This window comes from Protobothrops mucrosquamatus, unplaced genomic scaffold, assembly GCF_001527695.2.
Source record: "Protobothrops mucrosquamatus isolate PMUCROS unplaced genomic scaffold, P.Mucros_1.0 scaffold635, whole genome shotgun sequence".
NCBI lineage: Eukaryota > Metazoa > Chordata > Lepidosauria > Squamata > Viperidae > Protobothrops > Protobothrops mucrosquamatus.
The window spans coordinates 84,153-102,636 of record NW_015386927.1 but is presented as its reverse complement, the minus strand read 5'-3'; the positions used below and the strand labels follow the sequence as shown (position 1 = coordinate 102,636).

Below are 18,484 nucleotides of genomic sequence, written 5' to 3'. Positions count from 1 at the left end.
ACCCTTCCAGAGTTGTGCATATTGGTAAGTGCCTTCATATTGGTTGTTATGGACAGTTGATTCTAAGAGAGAACAAAAAAATCACCATTCACTGTGTTCCCTTCTGGCCGCTGCTAGAAGGCCAGAGCACAACAGCATCTCTCCCCACCCTGCCTTATGCAGCACTTGTAGGAGAAACCAGGAATGTCCCAAGTGTTAATGCCAAAGATGCTCAAAGCCATTACCGGTGATGGGAGCCTCCTGCACTGCCAGCCCTCCACACTATTGACTGTTTCTTGCATTAGCCTAGTCCCAGCAGCACACAATGGCTCTTTAAATACAATTAGTGCTGTTGCTAATGGAAGGCAGTAGAGTTAAGACCCTTGGCCCAAGGCAGAGGAAGATACAGCTACTACCCAACTGCCTCCAGGGAAATTACTGGCTCAGGTCAAAAGAGAGGTGGGGGTAGGGGAAGTCTTTCCCTGCATTTGCTGCTGCAGGAACCTTGGCTACTTTTTCCTTCTTCGCCTTGCAGCTCTCCAGATTGAAAGATACCTGCTCATCGGTCTGGCTGATTACATTACAACAAACCCCATCTATATTCACTTTATTTTTATTAGTTCAGTTAGCCATGATAAAACAGAAATGCAGAGAACGTTTAAAGTTTAAAAAACAGAAAGGGAAAGATAAAATACCAACTGAACTTGACTCTGGAGACCGTATAGTGTCCCTGTATGCTGTTCAGCTTGCCATCTGAAAGGATACAGTACGCCTACAACAACATGGGAGGCAGAAAACAAGGGATTGCTGGCTTTCTCAGTTCTCTTTAGGCGGCCTCCTTTCTCCCCAAAGGCAGTAATTGGCTGTGACTAATTACTGTGGCATTGGAAGGGGAACAAGCTGAGGAGGCCAGTGAAACAAGAAAGGTATTCCTATGCCTTGCCAGGTCTTCAGCCTATTGGCCTGGATGAAAGTGTCCAGTCAGTCTCCCCTCGGCAGTATAGCTACCATACCATCTGCAGGAGGGCTAGGGGGGAACCAGTGTGATGGCTTGAGTATTCCTGGCTAATCAGAGCCAGAGGCAGACTCTGCTGAACTAGGTGGTGTGCTGGCTATCGCCTCCTCATCAGAGTCCTGGAAGAGAACAAGCGTGGTTAGGAATATGGAAGACATACGGGATTAGATACATGCTTTACAGGCTCTAAATTAAAAGAATCACATCCAAAAAGGAAAGCCTGCCCCCATCCTATTTTAATCCACTTGCATTGGGGTTGGCAGATGATGACAGATGGTGAGAACTGGGAAGATGATGTTTGGACATATCATCTCATCCAGTCTGATGGTGATCAGCAGGTGAAGTAGTGATGTATTCCACACATACTTTCAGCCCTGGGCAGTCCAAGAACAGGGCCACTCCACACACCAAATTGCAAGAGAATAGCTTTAAAGAGTAAAATGTTCTGAAGTCGATCAATCCCAAGTAAACAAATATTCACTGCTAAATGCAAATGCAATGTATAGCAATCGGATTAATTCTGAGCATGACAATCTACAACTTTTAGGATGATTATATAGGTTTTTCTGCAGCAAGCCCAAGCATTAAAAAAGAACCTGCATAAAATTGGACAATGCCCTTTTCCATTTTTTTTAGTTTACAGCCAACATAAAGAAATAGCACTAGCAATAATACTTAGTCTTATATATTGTGTCAGTGTTTTACAGCCCTCTCTAAGCGGTTTACAGAGTCAGCATATTGCTCCCAACAATCTGGGTCCTTGTTTTACCGACCTCGGAAGGATGGAAGGCTAAATCAACCGTGAGCCAGTCAGGATCGAACTGCTGGCAGTGGGCAGAGTTAGTCTGCAATACTGCATTCTAACCACTATACCACCATGGCTCAGCACCCACTTCCAATGTATTTTAAAACTCACCTCTTTCTTATCTTCACCTGAGGAACTTTCATCGCTGGACACAAACTCCTTGCTCTTGAAGCTCTCGCCTAACTGTTTAAGAGGAGTCTTGCTAGCAGATTTTACAGGTGTCGCTACTTTCTTCTCTGTTCTGCCTTTTACTGGTTTATCTGGCTTTTTCTTTTTGGCTTTTTCTCTGTACACATAAAAACACAGACAAGTTTCTGCAATAGCAGAGTCCTTTTGGTTTAGGAGAGATGGGGTTGAGGAAAAGACTCTTGTATAACTACTCACCTCTTAGAACTGTCCACTTTGCCCCCTTCGCTGTAGTCCTTCATGGCCTTCTCATAATCCCTCTTGGCCTCTTCCGCTTTGCGCTCCCACTCCTACAAGGCAAACAGCCAGTTCTACACTTCTTGTTCAAGCTGCATAATCCCTCCTCCCCATTCACACATACATGTTAATGCATATCATATTCCTACTGACTCCTGAGTGTACCCTATCCAAATGTCACGGAAACAGAAAGCTACATTTCAAAATCCCAACTTCTTTTAAATCAATAGTGTTTTCACTTTAGGCTGATTTGCTAAGGCTTTGAAGGAGGTCAGTTTTAGACTCAAAAGCCCGTATGAGATTTAGTGCTCCTGTGGGAACGCCTAATGATCAGGATAGGATTACTATGTCCTAAAAAGTAAGGATATGCAAAATGTTCCGAGGCAAAAGATTCCAATCTTGGAACCGACTATAGTCTGATCTTACCAGAAATGGACTGTCACAAAGTAAACACTCAAATGTATCTGGGGAGGTAGGCAAAGCACATTAGGGAGTTGAAGCACTGTGATCTTGAAATGGCTGTTTATCTCTAGTGAATAGCAGAACAGGGCAAAAGTAGCAGCCCTACTAAACCCAGCGCAGACTCTCATTGGGTTCAGAGAGCTGTTTCTCCAAATCCCCAGCAATCCCAATGTAGGTAACTGCTTATTCATTTATTTGATTTGAATCATGCCTTAAATTCAGGTGTTCGGGGAAGTGGACACAGTACTTTCCCCCTTCAATTTCTCCCCAGATCAACTTTTGACATAATTTGGAGTGAGAGGGTAATTGGCCTAAAGTCATCCAATGAGCTTCTGGGCAGAAAGCACACAAGAACTGGACCTCTGAGTTTAGTATGCTGTGTTTACAAAGCATATCCTCTCCCACTATGTTTAAAGTCCTCATCAACTGTTAACGATTTCAGAAATGTCTATCATGTCTCACAGTACTCCTATGAGAATCCCTAATGACAAGAATAGGATTACTTTACCCTAGAAAGTTAGTAATTTGGGATTTATTGTAACACCACACTTTTTCAGAAAACACAAAACTTACATTGTCACTGTCGTTGTCACTGCCCATCCCCATAAAATGGGATTCTGGTCAACACCCGTCTCTCGACTCACCTCTTTCTTCTCTTTCGACATTCCTTTCCACAGTTCCCCAGCTTTCTTAGACACGTCAGTGACACTCATGCCAGGGCAGTCTGATCTGATCTTGTCACGATTAGCATTGAGCCAGAGCATATACGCCGATAAAGGCCTCTTTGGGGCATTGGGGTCTTTCAGTTTTTTACCCTAAGAGGGGGATACAAGAGAAGAGAATCAGGAGAAAAGCACAAACACGTGTTAATAAGGACAAGCCTTCTCCCCAGTCTACCCTACAGATATTGTGAAAGATGTTTCCCTTCGGTGTGACTTTTCAGGCCTCTGCTTTTAAATAAATGGGGATAGCAGGGGCTGGACTAGATGACCTCCAAGGTCCCTTCCAACATTATTATTAGTACTAACTGTACCTGGCCACGCGTTGCTGTGGCTCAGACAGGTTAAATGTTTTTACCTGTCACAGGTGTGATATCTATATAATAGTAGGTATATAAAAACACGCGTGTATTCGAACGCAACGTTGTGTCAAAATTTCAAAGCAATCGGTGAAGAACTTTCGGAGATTTAAGGTTTTGAACAAACGAACATTTACATTTTTTATTTATATGTAGATGATGATGATGATGATGATGATGATGATGATGATGATGATTATTATTATTATTATTATTATTAGTGTCCTGGTCTAGCTAAAATTAGTCTTGGTTATGCATGGTTGGAAGCGACGCAGTTTAAGCGAAACAGATTGGGAAGGAAAGCACAGGCCTATCACTGAATGTGGATTGATTGATATCATAGTTAAATTGAATCTGCACATTCAGAAGTAGCCTCAAAATTAAATCACTGAAATAGACTGTAAATACCTGAAATCTTTCTCCTTCAGGTAATTTGTCAGCTGCCGGACTTAGATTATATTTTGGACTTCTTTAATAAAACTCCTTCTAAAGTGATGACAACTGTGCTTAGAAGCAGTTTGCCTCCCATGTCCAATGCCAGCCAACTTTTTTCCGATTGTACTCCAGCAGCCCAACACTATGTGAGTTCCTTCACGGTCAAGACTCTCCTCCACTGGAGGCAGCCTTCCCACAACCATGGGAGGGCGGACATTACTGAGACACTAGACGCGTTGGGGATTTTCAGTACTTGCCATGGGTGGTCTCAAGAGAGGCTCTCCATTGGCAAAATGATTGTCAGTGAAAGTGGTCAATCACAAAACGTCCATTTAGAAATATCATTTATAAATATAAATACATTAAATAATATTTATAAATTTATAAATAATGTTTTTAAGGAGACCCCAAAATTTTTTAGCAGCTTAATTCATGCTCTAGGGCAGGGGTCTGCAACCTTGACCACTTTAAGACTTGTGGACTAGGGGATCCTGCACTGAATAGGGCAGTGGTTCTCAACCTTTTTAATGCCGCGACCCCAACCGGTCGTAAGTCGAGGACTAAACCGGTCGTAAGTCGAGGACTAAACCGGTCGTAAGTCGAGGACTAAACCAGTCGTAAGTCGAGGACTACCCAACCGGTCATAAGTCGAGGACTTTCCCTGCCCGGGAGCACCGCGCATGCGTGTTTCCGCCCCCTGCGCCGGCCAAGGCATAGCTGGCAAGCGGCAGAGACGGAGCAGGCGGACCACCAGCTGGCCCAACCCAAGGGAAGTAAGGCACCCGCCGGAAAAGGGGGAAAAAATGGCAGACAAAAAAATGGCGGACAGCCTTGCTTGGCGACCATGAAATGGTCGATCGACCCCAAATGGGGTCCCGACCCACAGGTTGAGAGCCACTGGAATAGGGAGTTGCACCAGATGACCTCGATGGTCACTTCTGACTCTATAATCCTGAAGTCTTTCTCGGTACATAGAATTCTTTATGCCGTCTAAAATTTTGATTACGATACTGAAGCCTCAAGGGAATTTATTTCAAAGGTTAATCTCCACATAAAAAAAGGCCTATACTAAGTTCATTTTTACATTAACTCAGATATAATTTGTGGAACGGATTTCAATTTGAGAGCATTTTTCTTCATTTAGTTAGTCTTGCTGATGGTGTCCGTTCTCTGGAGTCACAGAGGGGAGTTACTCAATTAAGTCATATGTGAAGGTCCTCTACCCCCCCCCCCCAAAACCCCTCCAAATTAAGACAGAGGTCAGCTACTCTGAATAAGACTGAGTCTCTAGTGAGCTCTGAGCAACAGAAGAGAGTGCTCAGCAGGATACAAGATTGGTTCTAATTATTGTGAATGCAATCATTACCATGTCGGACAGACACCAAAGCATGTTAAGTGGAAGCTCAGTTTTTACCTCAGACTGTTTCTTGCGGGGCTTCCGTTCTTTAACAATTTTGGCTTTTTTGACAGGTTTCTTCTTCTCATCACTATCCCCTTCATTACTAGAAGAACTAGCAGAGGCATTGCTATCAAACCTGTCTCAAGAAAAAGTCAAGAGGGGTGGGTCAACAATGATTAGCAAAATAAGTGTGCATGTATGTAGGTATACTCACAAGTTTGAATAACTTCTTTATCTAAATAAAAACTCAGATCTAATCTACCATTCCTGACATTTCACACCGCAGTATCGTTATGTTAAAAACAAATCTTACAAAGAATTCTATACAATCAATCTAGAAGAAATCAGACACCAGAAGAGTTTACATTTCTACAAAACTATTTCTTACACACACACATAGTGGCAAACGGCACATGGCCCTTTGCAGAAATATTTTTTTTATAAAGCACAAATGTACAGGTTTTATTATATATGAAAGAATCTTCAGGAAAAATGACTTTTAGACTCACTCTTCTATTTCTGCAAGTATTTTTTTTCTTTTCAGAAACCCATAAAAAAACTTAATACCGTGTTTCCCTGAAAGACCTACCCCAAAAATAAGCCCTAGCTTGATTTTTGGGAGTGGGCCTAATATAAGCCCTACCCCAAAAATAAGCCCATTTGAGGGGGGGCAAGGTGCATGCCTAAAAATCAAGCTAGGGTGGGGGTGGGAGGTGGAGCTGTTGCAGCCAGGCCTCCCTCGCTGGCCCACTTCTTCTGCGGTGCCTCATGGCCTGCATTTAGCCGTCAGAGGCCGTTCGGAAAGGCCTCTGCAGCCGAGAACTGAGCTATGGATTCAATCCATAGCTCAGTTCTCGGCTGCAAAGGCCTTTCCGGAAGGCCTTTGATGGCGAAATGCAGGCCGGAGCTCCGTTCTCAGCTGCAGAGGCATTTCCTTCAGCCGCAGAAGAAGTGAGCTGGCTGGGTGGGGCTGTCGGTGCCACCGCCACAAGGTGAGACCGTGGAAAAGACACACACACACACACACACCCTGAAAATAAGATCTGGCGCTTCTTTTGGAGGAAAAAAAATAAGACTGGGTCTTATTTTCGGGAAAACATGGATAAGTACGCAAAGCCACTCATAAATAGGCAGATTGTCTTTCCTGACATTATTTCCTCCAATAAATTATCCAACAGCTTCAAGGAAAGCATCCAGATTTTTTATGCTCATGATTTTCCTGAAAAAATAACTTTTACTATATTCTCCGACTCTGTTGTAAATGCAATTTATCTTCCAGAGATTGCCTCCACATTTATCCTCCAATTACACAGTTGCCTTAAAACTGTAGTTCTGAAAGCTGGCTAAGGGATTTATTAAATAAACTCCAACTCCAGTCTTAGCTTATTATGGTATTTCTACAGTCAAATTCCAATGTTCTCCCCTTTCAAAAAAATTTTATAGTCATTCTTAGCACAGATATTTCATATTTTCCTCTTGGAAATAGTTTAATCTTAAAATGTTCCTGTTTCTGCATTCTTAGGTTATCTCAATAATTTTCTAAGAAACAAGCAAACAGTTTAGACTTGCAAATATTTTGGATTATAATTTCCCAGGGGCCTAGACTTGAGTATTAATGTTCAGAGGTTATGAATATAATAGTTTGGAGTGTACCAGGTTGCATATTTTGATTCTAACCTGGTCATAGTGACCTCATGTTCACTGCAAGGAAAAGCAGCCCTAGCCCTTCTAAAAGTAGTTATTTTGTAAGATTTGTAGCCTGCCTATTATTCAGGAGCTCAAGATGAGATATGAATCTAACATCACTATATAATACTATTATTACTTAAACAATACTAAAGTGTACCACAATTTCATTCATACAACACAGACATTAAACAAGAGTATCTCCAGTTATCTTTCTTTTCTTTTTTTAACTTACTCTTCTGCCACATCTTCCTCCTCCTCTACAGGATTGAATGACTCATCTGGGGGGGAAAAAGAATATTCTTATTTCTAATCCAGTGGTTCTCAACCTTTTTAATGCCGCGACCCCAACTGGTTGTAAGTCGAGGACTAAACCGGTCGTAAGTCGAGGACTAAACCGGTCGTTAAGTCGAGGACTAAACCGGTCGTAAGTCAAGGACTAAACCGGTCGTAAGTCGAGGACTACCCAACCGGTTGTAAGTCGAGGACTTTCCCTGCCCGGGAGCACCGCGCATGCGTGGTTCCGCCCCCTGCACCGGCTGAGGCGTAGCTGACAAGCGGCAGAGGCGGAGCAGGCCGACCACCAACTGGCCCAGCCCAAGGGAGGTAAGGCACCCGCCGGAAAAGGGAAAAAAATGGCGGACAAAAAAATGGCGGACAAAAAAAATGGCGGACAGCCTTGCTTGGCGACCCCCGTGAAATGGTCGATCGACCCCAAATGGGGTCCCGACCCACAGGTTGAGAACCACTGTTCTAATCCAAAGAAATTGACAGGAAATGCAAGGTGTTTGGACCTATGTAGAAGAAGAGACGAAAAGAGCCCAACTGCAAGTGAAAGCAATTTGGAGAAATCAGGCCAGCCACTGAAAGAAAGCTCACCTGTCTCCTCTCCGGAGTCCTCACTGCTGTCATTTGCATGTTCCTCACGAATCTTGCCCTCCTCTTTCATCCGCTCCAAGTAGGCATCATGGGAGTCTTCGTCAGAACCGTCGTATTCATCGTAGGTCACATTCTTGATGCCCTAGTAATACACACAATGGGCTCCATGGATGCTAGCACAAGGGTGTTTCACTTGCCACAAGCAGATAAAAATTCTTCAGTCGGTTTTTTTTTACACCTGAAGCATGCAGTGAGATTCTATACCTGTAGTTCCCCCCATGCTCCTAGGCACTCAAACTGCAGAGAAAAAGTTTCTGGTACACAAATTCCGCAGATGCCTCAACAACCAATTACATGCTGCTTCCCAGAATCTGCTAAAACACCCTATCCCTCCCCAGGGGAAGGGAGGAATCATGCTGGTGACTTTACAGTGGATTAGGTAGAAGCCACTCCAGGAGCAAAGCAGGCTACTGCCCCATCCTTGTGGTTCATGCAAGGTTATATACTATGGTGATTAGAAATGTTCACCACAGCCATGCAGAGGAGACCTGAACCAAGAGGAGGAAGAGGAGGGGATAATCGCACAGACCTTTTTCTTCTACAAGGAGAGAACAGAAATTGAGAAGGAAGAAAGCTCTGGAGAGAAAGAGAAACCCCCATCCCACCCCAAGCAGATCAGGAACAGGACTAGACAGCAATTGCCTTTCCTTGTTCTCTCTTGCCCACCCCCTGAAACAAGTACCTCCTTAAGTCCCCGGTTCTTGATGTTCAACTTCTTGGCATTCACAAAGTCAAAGAGTTTGCCATATTCTTCTCTGCAGGGAATAGAAATCACAGGAAGTATGATCTAGGATAGGACCAATATTCACCTGCCTATAGCAGAAGCAGATCAAACAGGAAGTACAATTTTTTTGTTGCTACTACAGAGAATTGGGGGCGGGAAAAGAAGTGGGGGGGGGGTGGAGGAGGAGGAGGAGCAGGAGGAGGAGGAAAAGGACCAAAGCAAGATGAGGATCAAATGAAAAAAAACAACATTTGAAATCGTGGGTCATTGTAGCAGACAAGCAATACAAACAGAATTTTTGAATCACAAAGGTTCTGCTAATATCCTCTGAAAGGGGAGACAGCCTATACCAGGGATAGGCAACCTTGGCTCTTTTATGACTCGTGGACTTCAACTCCCAGAATTCCTGAGCCAGCTATGCTGGCTCAGGAATTCTGGGAGTTGAAGTCCACGAGTCATAAAAGAGCCAAGGTTGCCTACCCCTGGCCTATACTTTACAAAGCACGAACTCTGCTGGATTGCATTCGCTTACCTCTCTATGCTGCTGAAAGTATACTGTGTCCCCTGCTTCGTTTCTATCTCAAAGTCAAAGGAACGTGTTGTTGTGGTCCCACGAGCAAAATTGACGAAAGCAATCTCATCAAAGCGGACGTGAACAGGTGGCTTGTGCACATAGATGAAGCCACGTTCCAAAGGGTACAAGAGTCCTGAAGTAGCCTTGTAAGAACACGTGATGCACTCGGTTCCGGAATGTCTAGCAAAGGAAAAAAGAAACATCAATATAAATTTTGTTGAACCAGATGACGGCAGCTATTTAAAAAATACAGAGGCAGCTTATCAAACTAGAAAGCCCCAACTATCCTATCTTAGTTTACCACCATCTGGCTTAACGCTAGTAACGAAGAGGAGAAGATACTTAGCAGAGACTCAGTGTAGTCACTACTGTGTTATTCATTATAACTATCACCCAGATCTTAATGCCTTCTTTTTCACTCCCCTTTCAAACACTGAAAGCTGGTTACAGTTCCATCTGTTCCTACAATCTACACTCCTTACCCCTTAAAGTTGCCGGGTACAGTTATCTTGCGGTTCACAAGGGCTTTCATGACGCGACTGACCATCTCATACAGAGAGCTAGACATGTTTTTGGTGAGCCGTCCTTCAAAGCGTTTCTCAACTTCATCCCTTTAAGTAGAAAGAATACAAATTAAGACAGAGAGAGACTCCCCATGCAATACTAGGACACTGGACATCAAGTGAGTCCAGGAGTTGACATCAGTAACAGAGAATAGATGGAGACGTGCCCAGTTCTAAAACAGTTGACTGTGCTGCTCTCACATAAATGACATTAGTTTATATAAATCAGTGGTTCTCAACCTTTTTAATGCCGTGACCCCAACCGGTCGTAAGTCGAAGACTAAACCGGTCGTAAGTCGTGGACTAAACCGGTCGTAAGTTGTGGACTAAACCGGTTGTAAGTCGAGGACTACCCAACCGGTCGTAAGTTGAGGACTTTCCCTGCCCGGGAGCACCGCGCATGCATGGTTCCGCCCCGTGCGCCGGCCGAGGCGTAGCTGGCAAGCGGCAGAGACGGAGCAGGCCAACCACCAGCTGGCCCAGCCCAAGGGAGGTAAGGCACCCGCCGGAAAAGGGGGGAAAAAATGGCAGACAAAAAAAATGGCGGACAGCCTTGCTTGGCGACCCCCATGAAATGGTCGATTGACCCCAAATGGGGTCCCGACCCACAGGTTGAGAACCACTGATATAAATGGTCAATATTCGCACTTATCTTACACGTGTGTACATGCCTATATGAACAAGTGCAAGACTAAATACAAAGACATTTAGGTTGCTTGACTATGGTTTAAACAATCTGTGATCCCAGTCAGTGTGACTTATTTAACTATCCAAGGCCAAAGTATCAATGGCTTCTTGAGATGTATGAATCTTGACCATATGAGGGTACTTACTCATTCATGTTGAGAGTCAAGGAGATATCCTCATCCTTTGAGAACAATAGAATAAGGAAGTGATAGCGAGTTTGGCCTTGCTTTATAGGAGGGTCTAAGCTGATCTGGAACAAAACAGAGACAGGATTGGTCAAGCATGATAAAAAGAGAATAATATAGAAACTGAGGAAAAAGCTGCCTCTCTTTCCACTCCTGCTATTGCCCCAAAATACAAAAGAGATGCGAGTCCCACCAGCTAAATGTTATGTTGAAAATAGATAAGTTCCTTTTATTTCTATAATAACCAAGAAGATGGACATCTGCCTGGAATAAGTAGAAACTAAGAAAAAGAGGCTATTTCTGGGTTCTTTCTTTCACTAAAAAGGGATATAAAGGATGAATAATTTTACTTTGGGGTTTAAATTAGATATTACAGAATTTAAGCAGCTCCCAAAACACCAAAGGTGTTTTTTTGAATGAAACCTATTCTGAGAACCAATCACAGCAATTACTTCTCATAGGAAATATTTTGACAATGATTCCAAAATTCCTCACCACAAAGAACATCTGGCGCTGATCTTTATGGGGAAGCAAGAAAAGTCGCAGAACAGTAGTATATGGGATTTTGTAATCGAACGTCTTGCCATGGAGATGCAGGAAGGTAGGATAGATACGGATATCATAGCGTCCACGAGGAGTCAAGCACTGCAGTTCTCGGAAGATGCAGATAGCATCTCCAGTAGCCTGGATGACATCGGCCTTTGATAACACATTCTGGGCAAATGCCTGCAACAGCAAGGAGAGTTTCATGAACAAGTGTTTTTTTCCTCCACTCTGTCACCTCAACCTCAAGTTCAACTTACCTCCACAGGATCCACTCCATCCTCCTGAGTGGGTGGTACATAGAAGCGGACCTCCATGAGGGATACATCAGCATCGTCATTCTGATGGAACTCCAGAGTCACCTCATTCTTGCCAGTAGTGCACTGGGACACGTTACTGAGCGGGATTTCAAAAACCGGTTGCTCCCCAATATCAAAAGACAGAAGTTGCCCTTGCAAAAAAGAAAAAAGAAAGAAAGGTTTTCAACTCACTAAAGTACATTACCTTATTTCTCACATCCTGCTAAGCCATAAAGTGCTTAGCACATCGGGCTTTGGTTTTAACTGCTTAATTGCAAAATGCTTGGTGATCTGCATACTAAGGTTTATACAGAAGGGGTGGGCAACAATTTGATTGTAAGGAACCTCATTTAACATGGAACAGCAAAGTTACACCACGCAGGAAAGTGATATAAAAGGGATAGGACATTACCTGGACTGAAATATTCAGTGTTCCCCTACAGTTTTGTTGGAAGCAGGAGAGGGGAATGGTAATTTTGCTTTTTAAAAGCCTATTTTACGGCATAATCTGCCTCAAAAACAAAGCCTCCAGTAGTTAGCATAAAAGATTGTAAGTTTGGGGCAGCTGCTGCAAATGAAGATTGAAAGTCAATTGTCCTGGTCTACAAGATTTCAATTTTGGAGTTATGACAACTACTACCTCATAGCCAACAACCAATCCCTCCTCCAAGCAAACACCTTTATTATTTTCAATTAGCTACAGTAGTGGCCAAAATTGTGGAAACCTTTTGGGAAAAGTGTACATTTGAGGTTTGATGGCTAACAACACCATTTTTATTTAGAGTAGTACCATAAAATTATATATCAATGGAAAGATAATGTAATCAAGAATGTAATGCAACAACGTTTGGTCAATTATCTGTATTGTATGAAACGTTATAGCCAAATAACCAGAAAAAGGAAGCACAACTTGCTTAGGTTGATATCAGGTAGCTTTCCTTCATCTGATTGTAGCCAATGAGCATGAGTGTTTAGAGAGCCAATTAGATGTCATCTTGTTTTGGCATTGAGCCAATCAGATCACAGTAGGATTCAGTATTGATGTCATGTATTGAAGCTGAGAGGAGGACATTTGTCAGTGTGTTATGTGATCGCTATCAAGCTGGTTGGGGTTTTTTGTGTTCTTTCATTTAGTGAGCTTGTAAAACGTAATAAAATTAAAGTAATGGTGCAAAGAGTTGACTGGTCACCCAGAAAGCAGTGTAAAATAGTATTATTAAGTGAACAAGGCTACGGTTATAAAGAAATTAGGAGAAAAATTGGTGGAAACTTAACCAAAGGTGTCATTTCTAAGTTTTTGAAGAGGTATAAGGAGACCCAGTCACTACAAAACCACACTGGTAAAGGCAGGAAAAGGTGCACAACAGCAAGTGATGATAGAAGAATTAAGAGACTGTGCCTACGTGACAGAAGAAAATCATCTGGGTGTATACAAGATGAAATGGCGCAATGCAATGTGAAGTTGAGTGCAAGGACTGTTCGGCGCAGACTGCAGGAATTCGGCCTAAAATCTAGAATTCCACAAAAAAGCCACTTTTATCTCTCAAACAAAGACTAAACTGGGCTAAAACCCATGTTACCTGGACAGAGGAACAATGGGACAATGTTATTTTGAGTGATGAAACCAAGATCTCCCTGTTTGGTAGTGATGGCATAAAATATGTAAGGAGAAGAATCAGAGAAGATTTGCATCCTGATTGCATTACATATACTCTGAAACACCCAGTCAGTGTTATGATCTGGGGTCGTATGACATCAAAAGGTGTGGGCAGAATTTGAGTGATTAATGGGAATATAAATGCCCAAAAATACATTAATGAAACACTTGAGCCCAAACTGAAGTCTTCCGCACATTATCTTTTCATGAAGCATTTCAACAGGATTCAGCTCCATGTCATGTTGCTGCTGTGTACAAAAAGTGATTTCAAGATAATCATATTCCACTGCTGGAATGGCCTGGGAATAGCCCAGACCTTAACCCAATTGAAAATCTATGGAGCCGACTAAAGAAACTTGTTAAGCAGAAGCGACCCAGCAATAAAACCCAGTTAATAGAAGCAATCATTCAATCTTAGTTTCACATTATAACAGCTGCAGAACTAAAGGACTTGGTTCATTCCATGGGAAGACATTGTAAGGCCATAATTCATGCTAAAGGTTACCCTTTAGCATGAATTAACTGACATGGTGATAATTTTTGTATATCTCATTTTTTCTACGTGTTTCACTTTTCTTCTTTATAACTGCTATTCTAATAGCAAATCCTTCATTAAAGTTATTGCATTACATTCTTGATTAAATTATCTTTCCATTGATATATAATTTTATAGTACTACTCAAAAACAAAGTGTTATTAGCCATCAAACCTCAAATGTACACTTTTCCCAAAAGATTTCCACAATTTTGGCCACTACTGTATGTCTCCTTGAATTGTTTCCAATTACCCATTTCCATGGAGTTATAATGTAAAACTCACCTCCAAATTTGACTGTCCCCCAGTTCCAACCCTTTACACACAGATCTTTCTCAGCAAGCTCTAAATGAAAATGTGTTTTGAAGAAATCTGAAAGTTTGTCGAACTCCTAAGAATGAAAACAGCCAATTTACACACCAGCAAGCTAAAGACTTGTACAACAGTAGTTTGAACCTATTCCCTTTTTTCACCCAAAGAAATTTACATTATACCTCAGATATGAAATCATATTTATAGTACAGGCCCTAAAGTATAATATTAAGAAACGTTATGTGGATATTGAGCAAAAAAAATCCCAACAAAAACAAAACTACACTTCCTTTGATTTAAACTGGGCTACTGGCAATTTGCAGGGATATAACTGTGAAATTTTCATGGCTTTGTAGAGAAGTGGTTTGCCATTCTTTCTTTCTGGATTTTTTAAAAAAAATCTTCTCACTGAATGAATCCAAAAGATAGATAGATTAGATAGATAGATAGATAGATAGATAGATAGATAGATAGATAGATAGATAGATAGATAGATAGATTAGATAGATAGATGATAGATAGATAGATTAGATAGATAGATTAGATAGATAGATAGATAGATAGATAGATAGATGATAGATAGATAGAAGAAAGAGAAAGAAAGAAAGAAAGAAAGAAAGAAAGAAAGAAAGAAAGAAAGAAAGAAAAAGAAAGAAAGAAAGAAAGAAAGAGAGTTTTAGAATGTCTGGGTTGTCTCCCACATCCAATTATAAAATAGGGCCAACTCTGTTAAGCTAGTCAAGGTTAGCTAGGTGCTATCACCAGCTGATGCCAGTATCTCCAGTCACAGCTAAATAGGAAACAAGCATTGCTGCTACAACTGCCATTCATATTACAAACAGTATTTATAAGATCCAAAGTTGAAAAACACACAGATGTAATCAGATTAGATATCCAACTGCAAAATCTCTTGCTATAGTGAACACTCCAGTAGTTTTTAAAACATCTTCAACTGCCTATCTGATTAAAGCTCTGCATTCTTCTCTAATGCATCATGTTCAAAAGTGAATTTGCATCAAAAGGGTCTTACCGTTTCTCTGAACCCATCATACTTGTAGACATGGCCACTTTTAGTAAGCAGTTTGAGGCCGTGGCCCAATGCTACTCGCCTCCAGATACCCTCTGCCAATTCGGAGGCCTGGATGTTGTCAACTTTCCCAGTTTTGCTGTTCTTAAAAATCATACCTTGACGGTTTAGCCGCAGACGGCCATCATTCTAGTGCAGAATAGAAAATGTTAGTAAGAAAATAATAGTGAATGGCAGCTAAAAGCAAAGGATGATACCTAACTTTTCACACAAAGGGAAACCAAATTTCTATTTAAAGGAAAAATAAACTATTTTCTCATCTAAATTAAAAAATAGAATTTATGTCCTAAGTAACCTCATTCTTTCAAGAGCCTCTAAGACAGTGGTTCTCAACCTTTTTAATGCCGCGACCCCCAACCGGTCGTAAGTCGAGGACTAAACCGGTCGTAAGTCGAGGACTAAACCGGTCGTAAGTCGAGGACTTTCCCTGCCCGGGAGCGCTGCACATGCGTGGTCCCGCCCCCTGCGCCGGCCGAGGCGTAGCTGGCAAGCGGCAGAGACGGAGCAGGCCGACCACCAGCTGGCCCAGCTCAAGGGAGGTAAGGCACCCGCCGGAAAAGGGGAAAAAATATGGTGGACAGCCTTGCTTGGCGACCCCGTGAAATGGTCGATCGACCCCAAATGGGGTCGCGACCCATAGGTTGAGAACCGCTGCTCTAAGAACCTCTTTAAAATTTAGAAACACTGGCAGCAAGCATACATCCATATAGGTAAGCAATTGAGGGAATATGCACACAAAATGCAAAAACCTAATTCTCCAGAGAAGTTCATAACATTGAGAAAGGTGAAAAGAGAGGGAAGAGGACAACCAACAACAAGGTGGATGGTTTCAGTTACAATGCCAATGAGTGCGACATGGAAAGACCTGAACTCAGTTAACTCAATACCACATAATTCATCAATCAATCAATCAATCAATCAATCAAGTTACAGAAATTCCTTCTAACATTGTGTCCAAATAATTAAGAGGCAGCAGACTACATTTTATATATACAGATATTCCTCAACCTAGAGTGATCATTCGAAGTTAGTGATCATTCGAAGTTACAACACTGAAAAAGTGACTTATAACCATTTTTCACACGGCCGTTGCAACATCCCCATCATGGGGATGGCCACGCGATCAAAATTCGGATATTTGGCAACTAGGTCATACTTATGACGATTGCAGTGTCCCAGGGTCATGTGATCGCCTTCTGCAACCTTCTGACAAGCAAAGTCAATGGGGAAGCCAGATTCACTTAACAGTCACGTTACTAACTTAAAACTGCAGTGATTCAGTTAACAACTGTGACAAGAAAGATCATAAAATGGGTCAAAAATAATTTACAACTGTCTCACTTAGCAACAGAAATTTGGTCGTAAATCAAGGACTACCTGTATGGTAGTTCCCACCTAGATTGACCATTATGAATTCAGTACCATTGACACCTAGGTTATAGACAGCAGCCATCTTGTCAATTAGAATATGTAACTGTTTTTGCAGAGCAAAATAAATGTTCTCCCAGACTTAATACAGCGTATCAATGTTCAAAAAAGGAACCTAGCAATAAAACATAATCGTTCTTGTTTGATATCTAGGACACATTCATTGTGTCTATACTACTATTTGAAGATTATTTTTCTCAAGATATTATACACATCAACAATATGTTTATCCAATTAGAACTATTTCCCATGCCTCACACAATTTAAAGTTTTAACTATAAAGTCATGTGGTTAGCCTTCCTTTCATATACATGAAAAAAATAGGTTTGAACAAACAATTCAGGGCAATGGAGAACATATATTATCAATGATAAGTGTCACAAATTTATTAGAATTAAAAACTAACATTAATATACACAGGAAAAGAGAACTGTTCCTAGAGATCAAACTAATACCAAAACAGTAGTACTGAGACACAGAATACAGGTAGTCCTTGACTTATGACCATGATTGAGCAAAAAATTTCTGTTGCTAAGCGAGACATTTAAGTGAGTTTTGCTCCATTTTACACATTTATTGCCACATTGTTAAGTGAATCACTGCAATTGCTAAGTTAGTAACATGGCTGGTAAGTGAAATTGGCTTCTCCATTAACTTTCCTTGTCAGAAGATCACAAAAGGTGATCATATGACCCCGGACATTGCAACCATCATAAATATAAGTCAGCTGCCAAACATCTGAATTTTGATTACATGAACATGAGGATGCTGCAACAGTCGTATGTGTGAAAAATGGTCATAAGTCACTTTTTTCAGTGCTGTTGTAACTTCAAATGGTCTCTAAATGAACTGTTGTAAGTCGAGGACTTCCTGAACTACCATATAACACAAATCATTCAGTAATTTTTAGAAGTTTGGACTATTTATTTTTAAATTAAGCTATGTTAAACTGGTTCCCTGTGCATTTTTACAGTGATAATACCCAGACATACCATTACTCTACCCAGCTAGACACTAAATGGCATTAACATTAAATAATTAAAAAGGCCTTAAGATAAATGTGATTACCATCAGCAAATTCAAGATAAATTTTTAGTAATTAAGCTACTGCAGCATCATGGAGTTCACAATGCCTAAATCAAAATTCTTTGGAGACAAGATCTGTTCTCCGACAGAAAATGGTACGTTACCTACAAACCTAATCTTTACCTAGGTATATAAATGCTTCTCATCTAACACAGTTTACACGCCCTATCTCCAAGTCATCAATATCTATCTATTCAGAAATGTTATTAAACCACTCACCATAGATCCCTTCACCTCTTGGTATATTTCATTGAACTCCAATGTATCTGCCATGTTGACAGCTCCCTGCCCACTATGGCAGGGGCTGGTGCGAGATCACTGAAGTATACCGCTTAGGATACCGTTTTGCAAGGAATCACACAGGAGATCAAGCAGAAGTCTTAGTGACTGGCATATTCTCTACCCTGAGAGAAGTCGAGGAAGCCCTGAGAGACCCAAGAACACTGGATCCCTTCTTTCAGAAATCTGGAAAGTAAATAGATACATACAAGCATTTACTTCCAAAATAAAATCAAATAAATTCCCTCTACCTTTGCAAACCGAGCACTCTCTTCAGGTCAAGCCAGCTTTAAAGACAGTATCCC

The 18,484-nt window shown here is 41.5% G+C and overlaps 1 protein-coding gene across 1 annotated transcript; it reads right to left on the bottom strand.

The window, feature by feature from the left end:
* Positions 1-588: 588 nt before the first annotated feature.
* On the bottom strand, positions 589-18,353 carry SSRP1 (structure specific recognition protein 1). The gene is made up of 16 exons (XM_015817748.1): positions 18,120-18,353; positions 15,330-15,515; positions 14,273-14,378; positions 11,758-11,948; positions 11,450-11,680; positions 10,916-11,019; positions 10,002-10,130; positions 9,478-9,699; positions 8,904-8,976; positions 8,162-8,303; positions 7,518-7,563; positions 5,612-5,732; positions 3,329-3,499; positions 2,184-2,275; positions 1,911-2,085; positions 589-1,113 (listed from the first exon to the last, which is right to left on the bottom strand). The coding sequence occupies exons 1-16, from the start codon at positions 18,171-18,173 to the stop codon at positions 1,045-1,047; spliced, it is 2,112 nt and encodes a 703-aa protein (XP_015673234.1). The 5' UTR covers positions 18,174-18,353; the 3' UTR covers positions 589-1,044.
* Positions 18,354-18,484: the final 131 nt, after the last annotated feature.

Bases quoted from the DNA above. Each gene is read 5' to 3' on its own strand.
- SSRP1 (XM_015817748.1), bottom strand. From the start codon at position 18,173: ATGGCAGATACATTGGAGTTCAATGAAATATACCAAGAGGTGAAGGGA. The intron at 8,304-8,903 runs GTACTTGTTTCA...GTGTATTACTAG, and splicing joins AGAACCGGGGACTTAAGGAG to GGCATCAAGAATGTGACCTA. The intron at 3,500-5,611 runs GTAAAAACTGAG...TCCCCCTCTTAG, and splicing joins CCCGCAAGAAACAGTCTGAG to GGTAAAAAACTGAAAGACCC.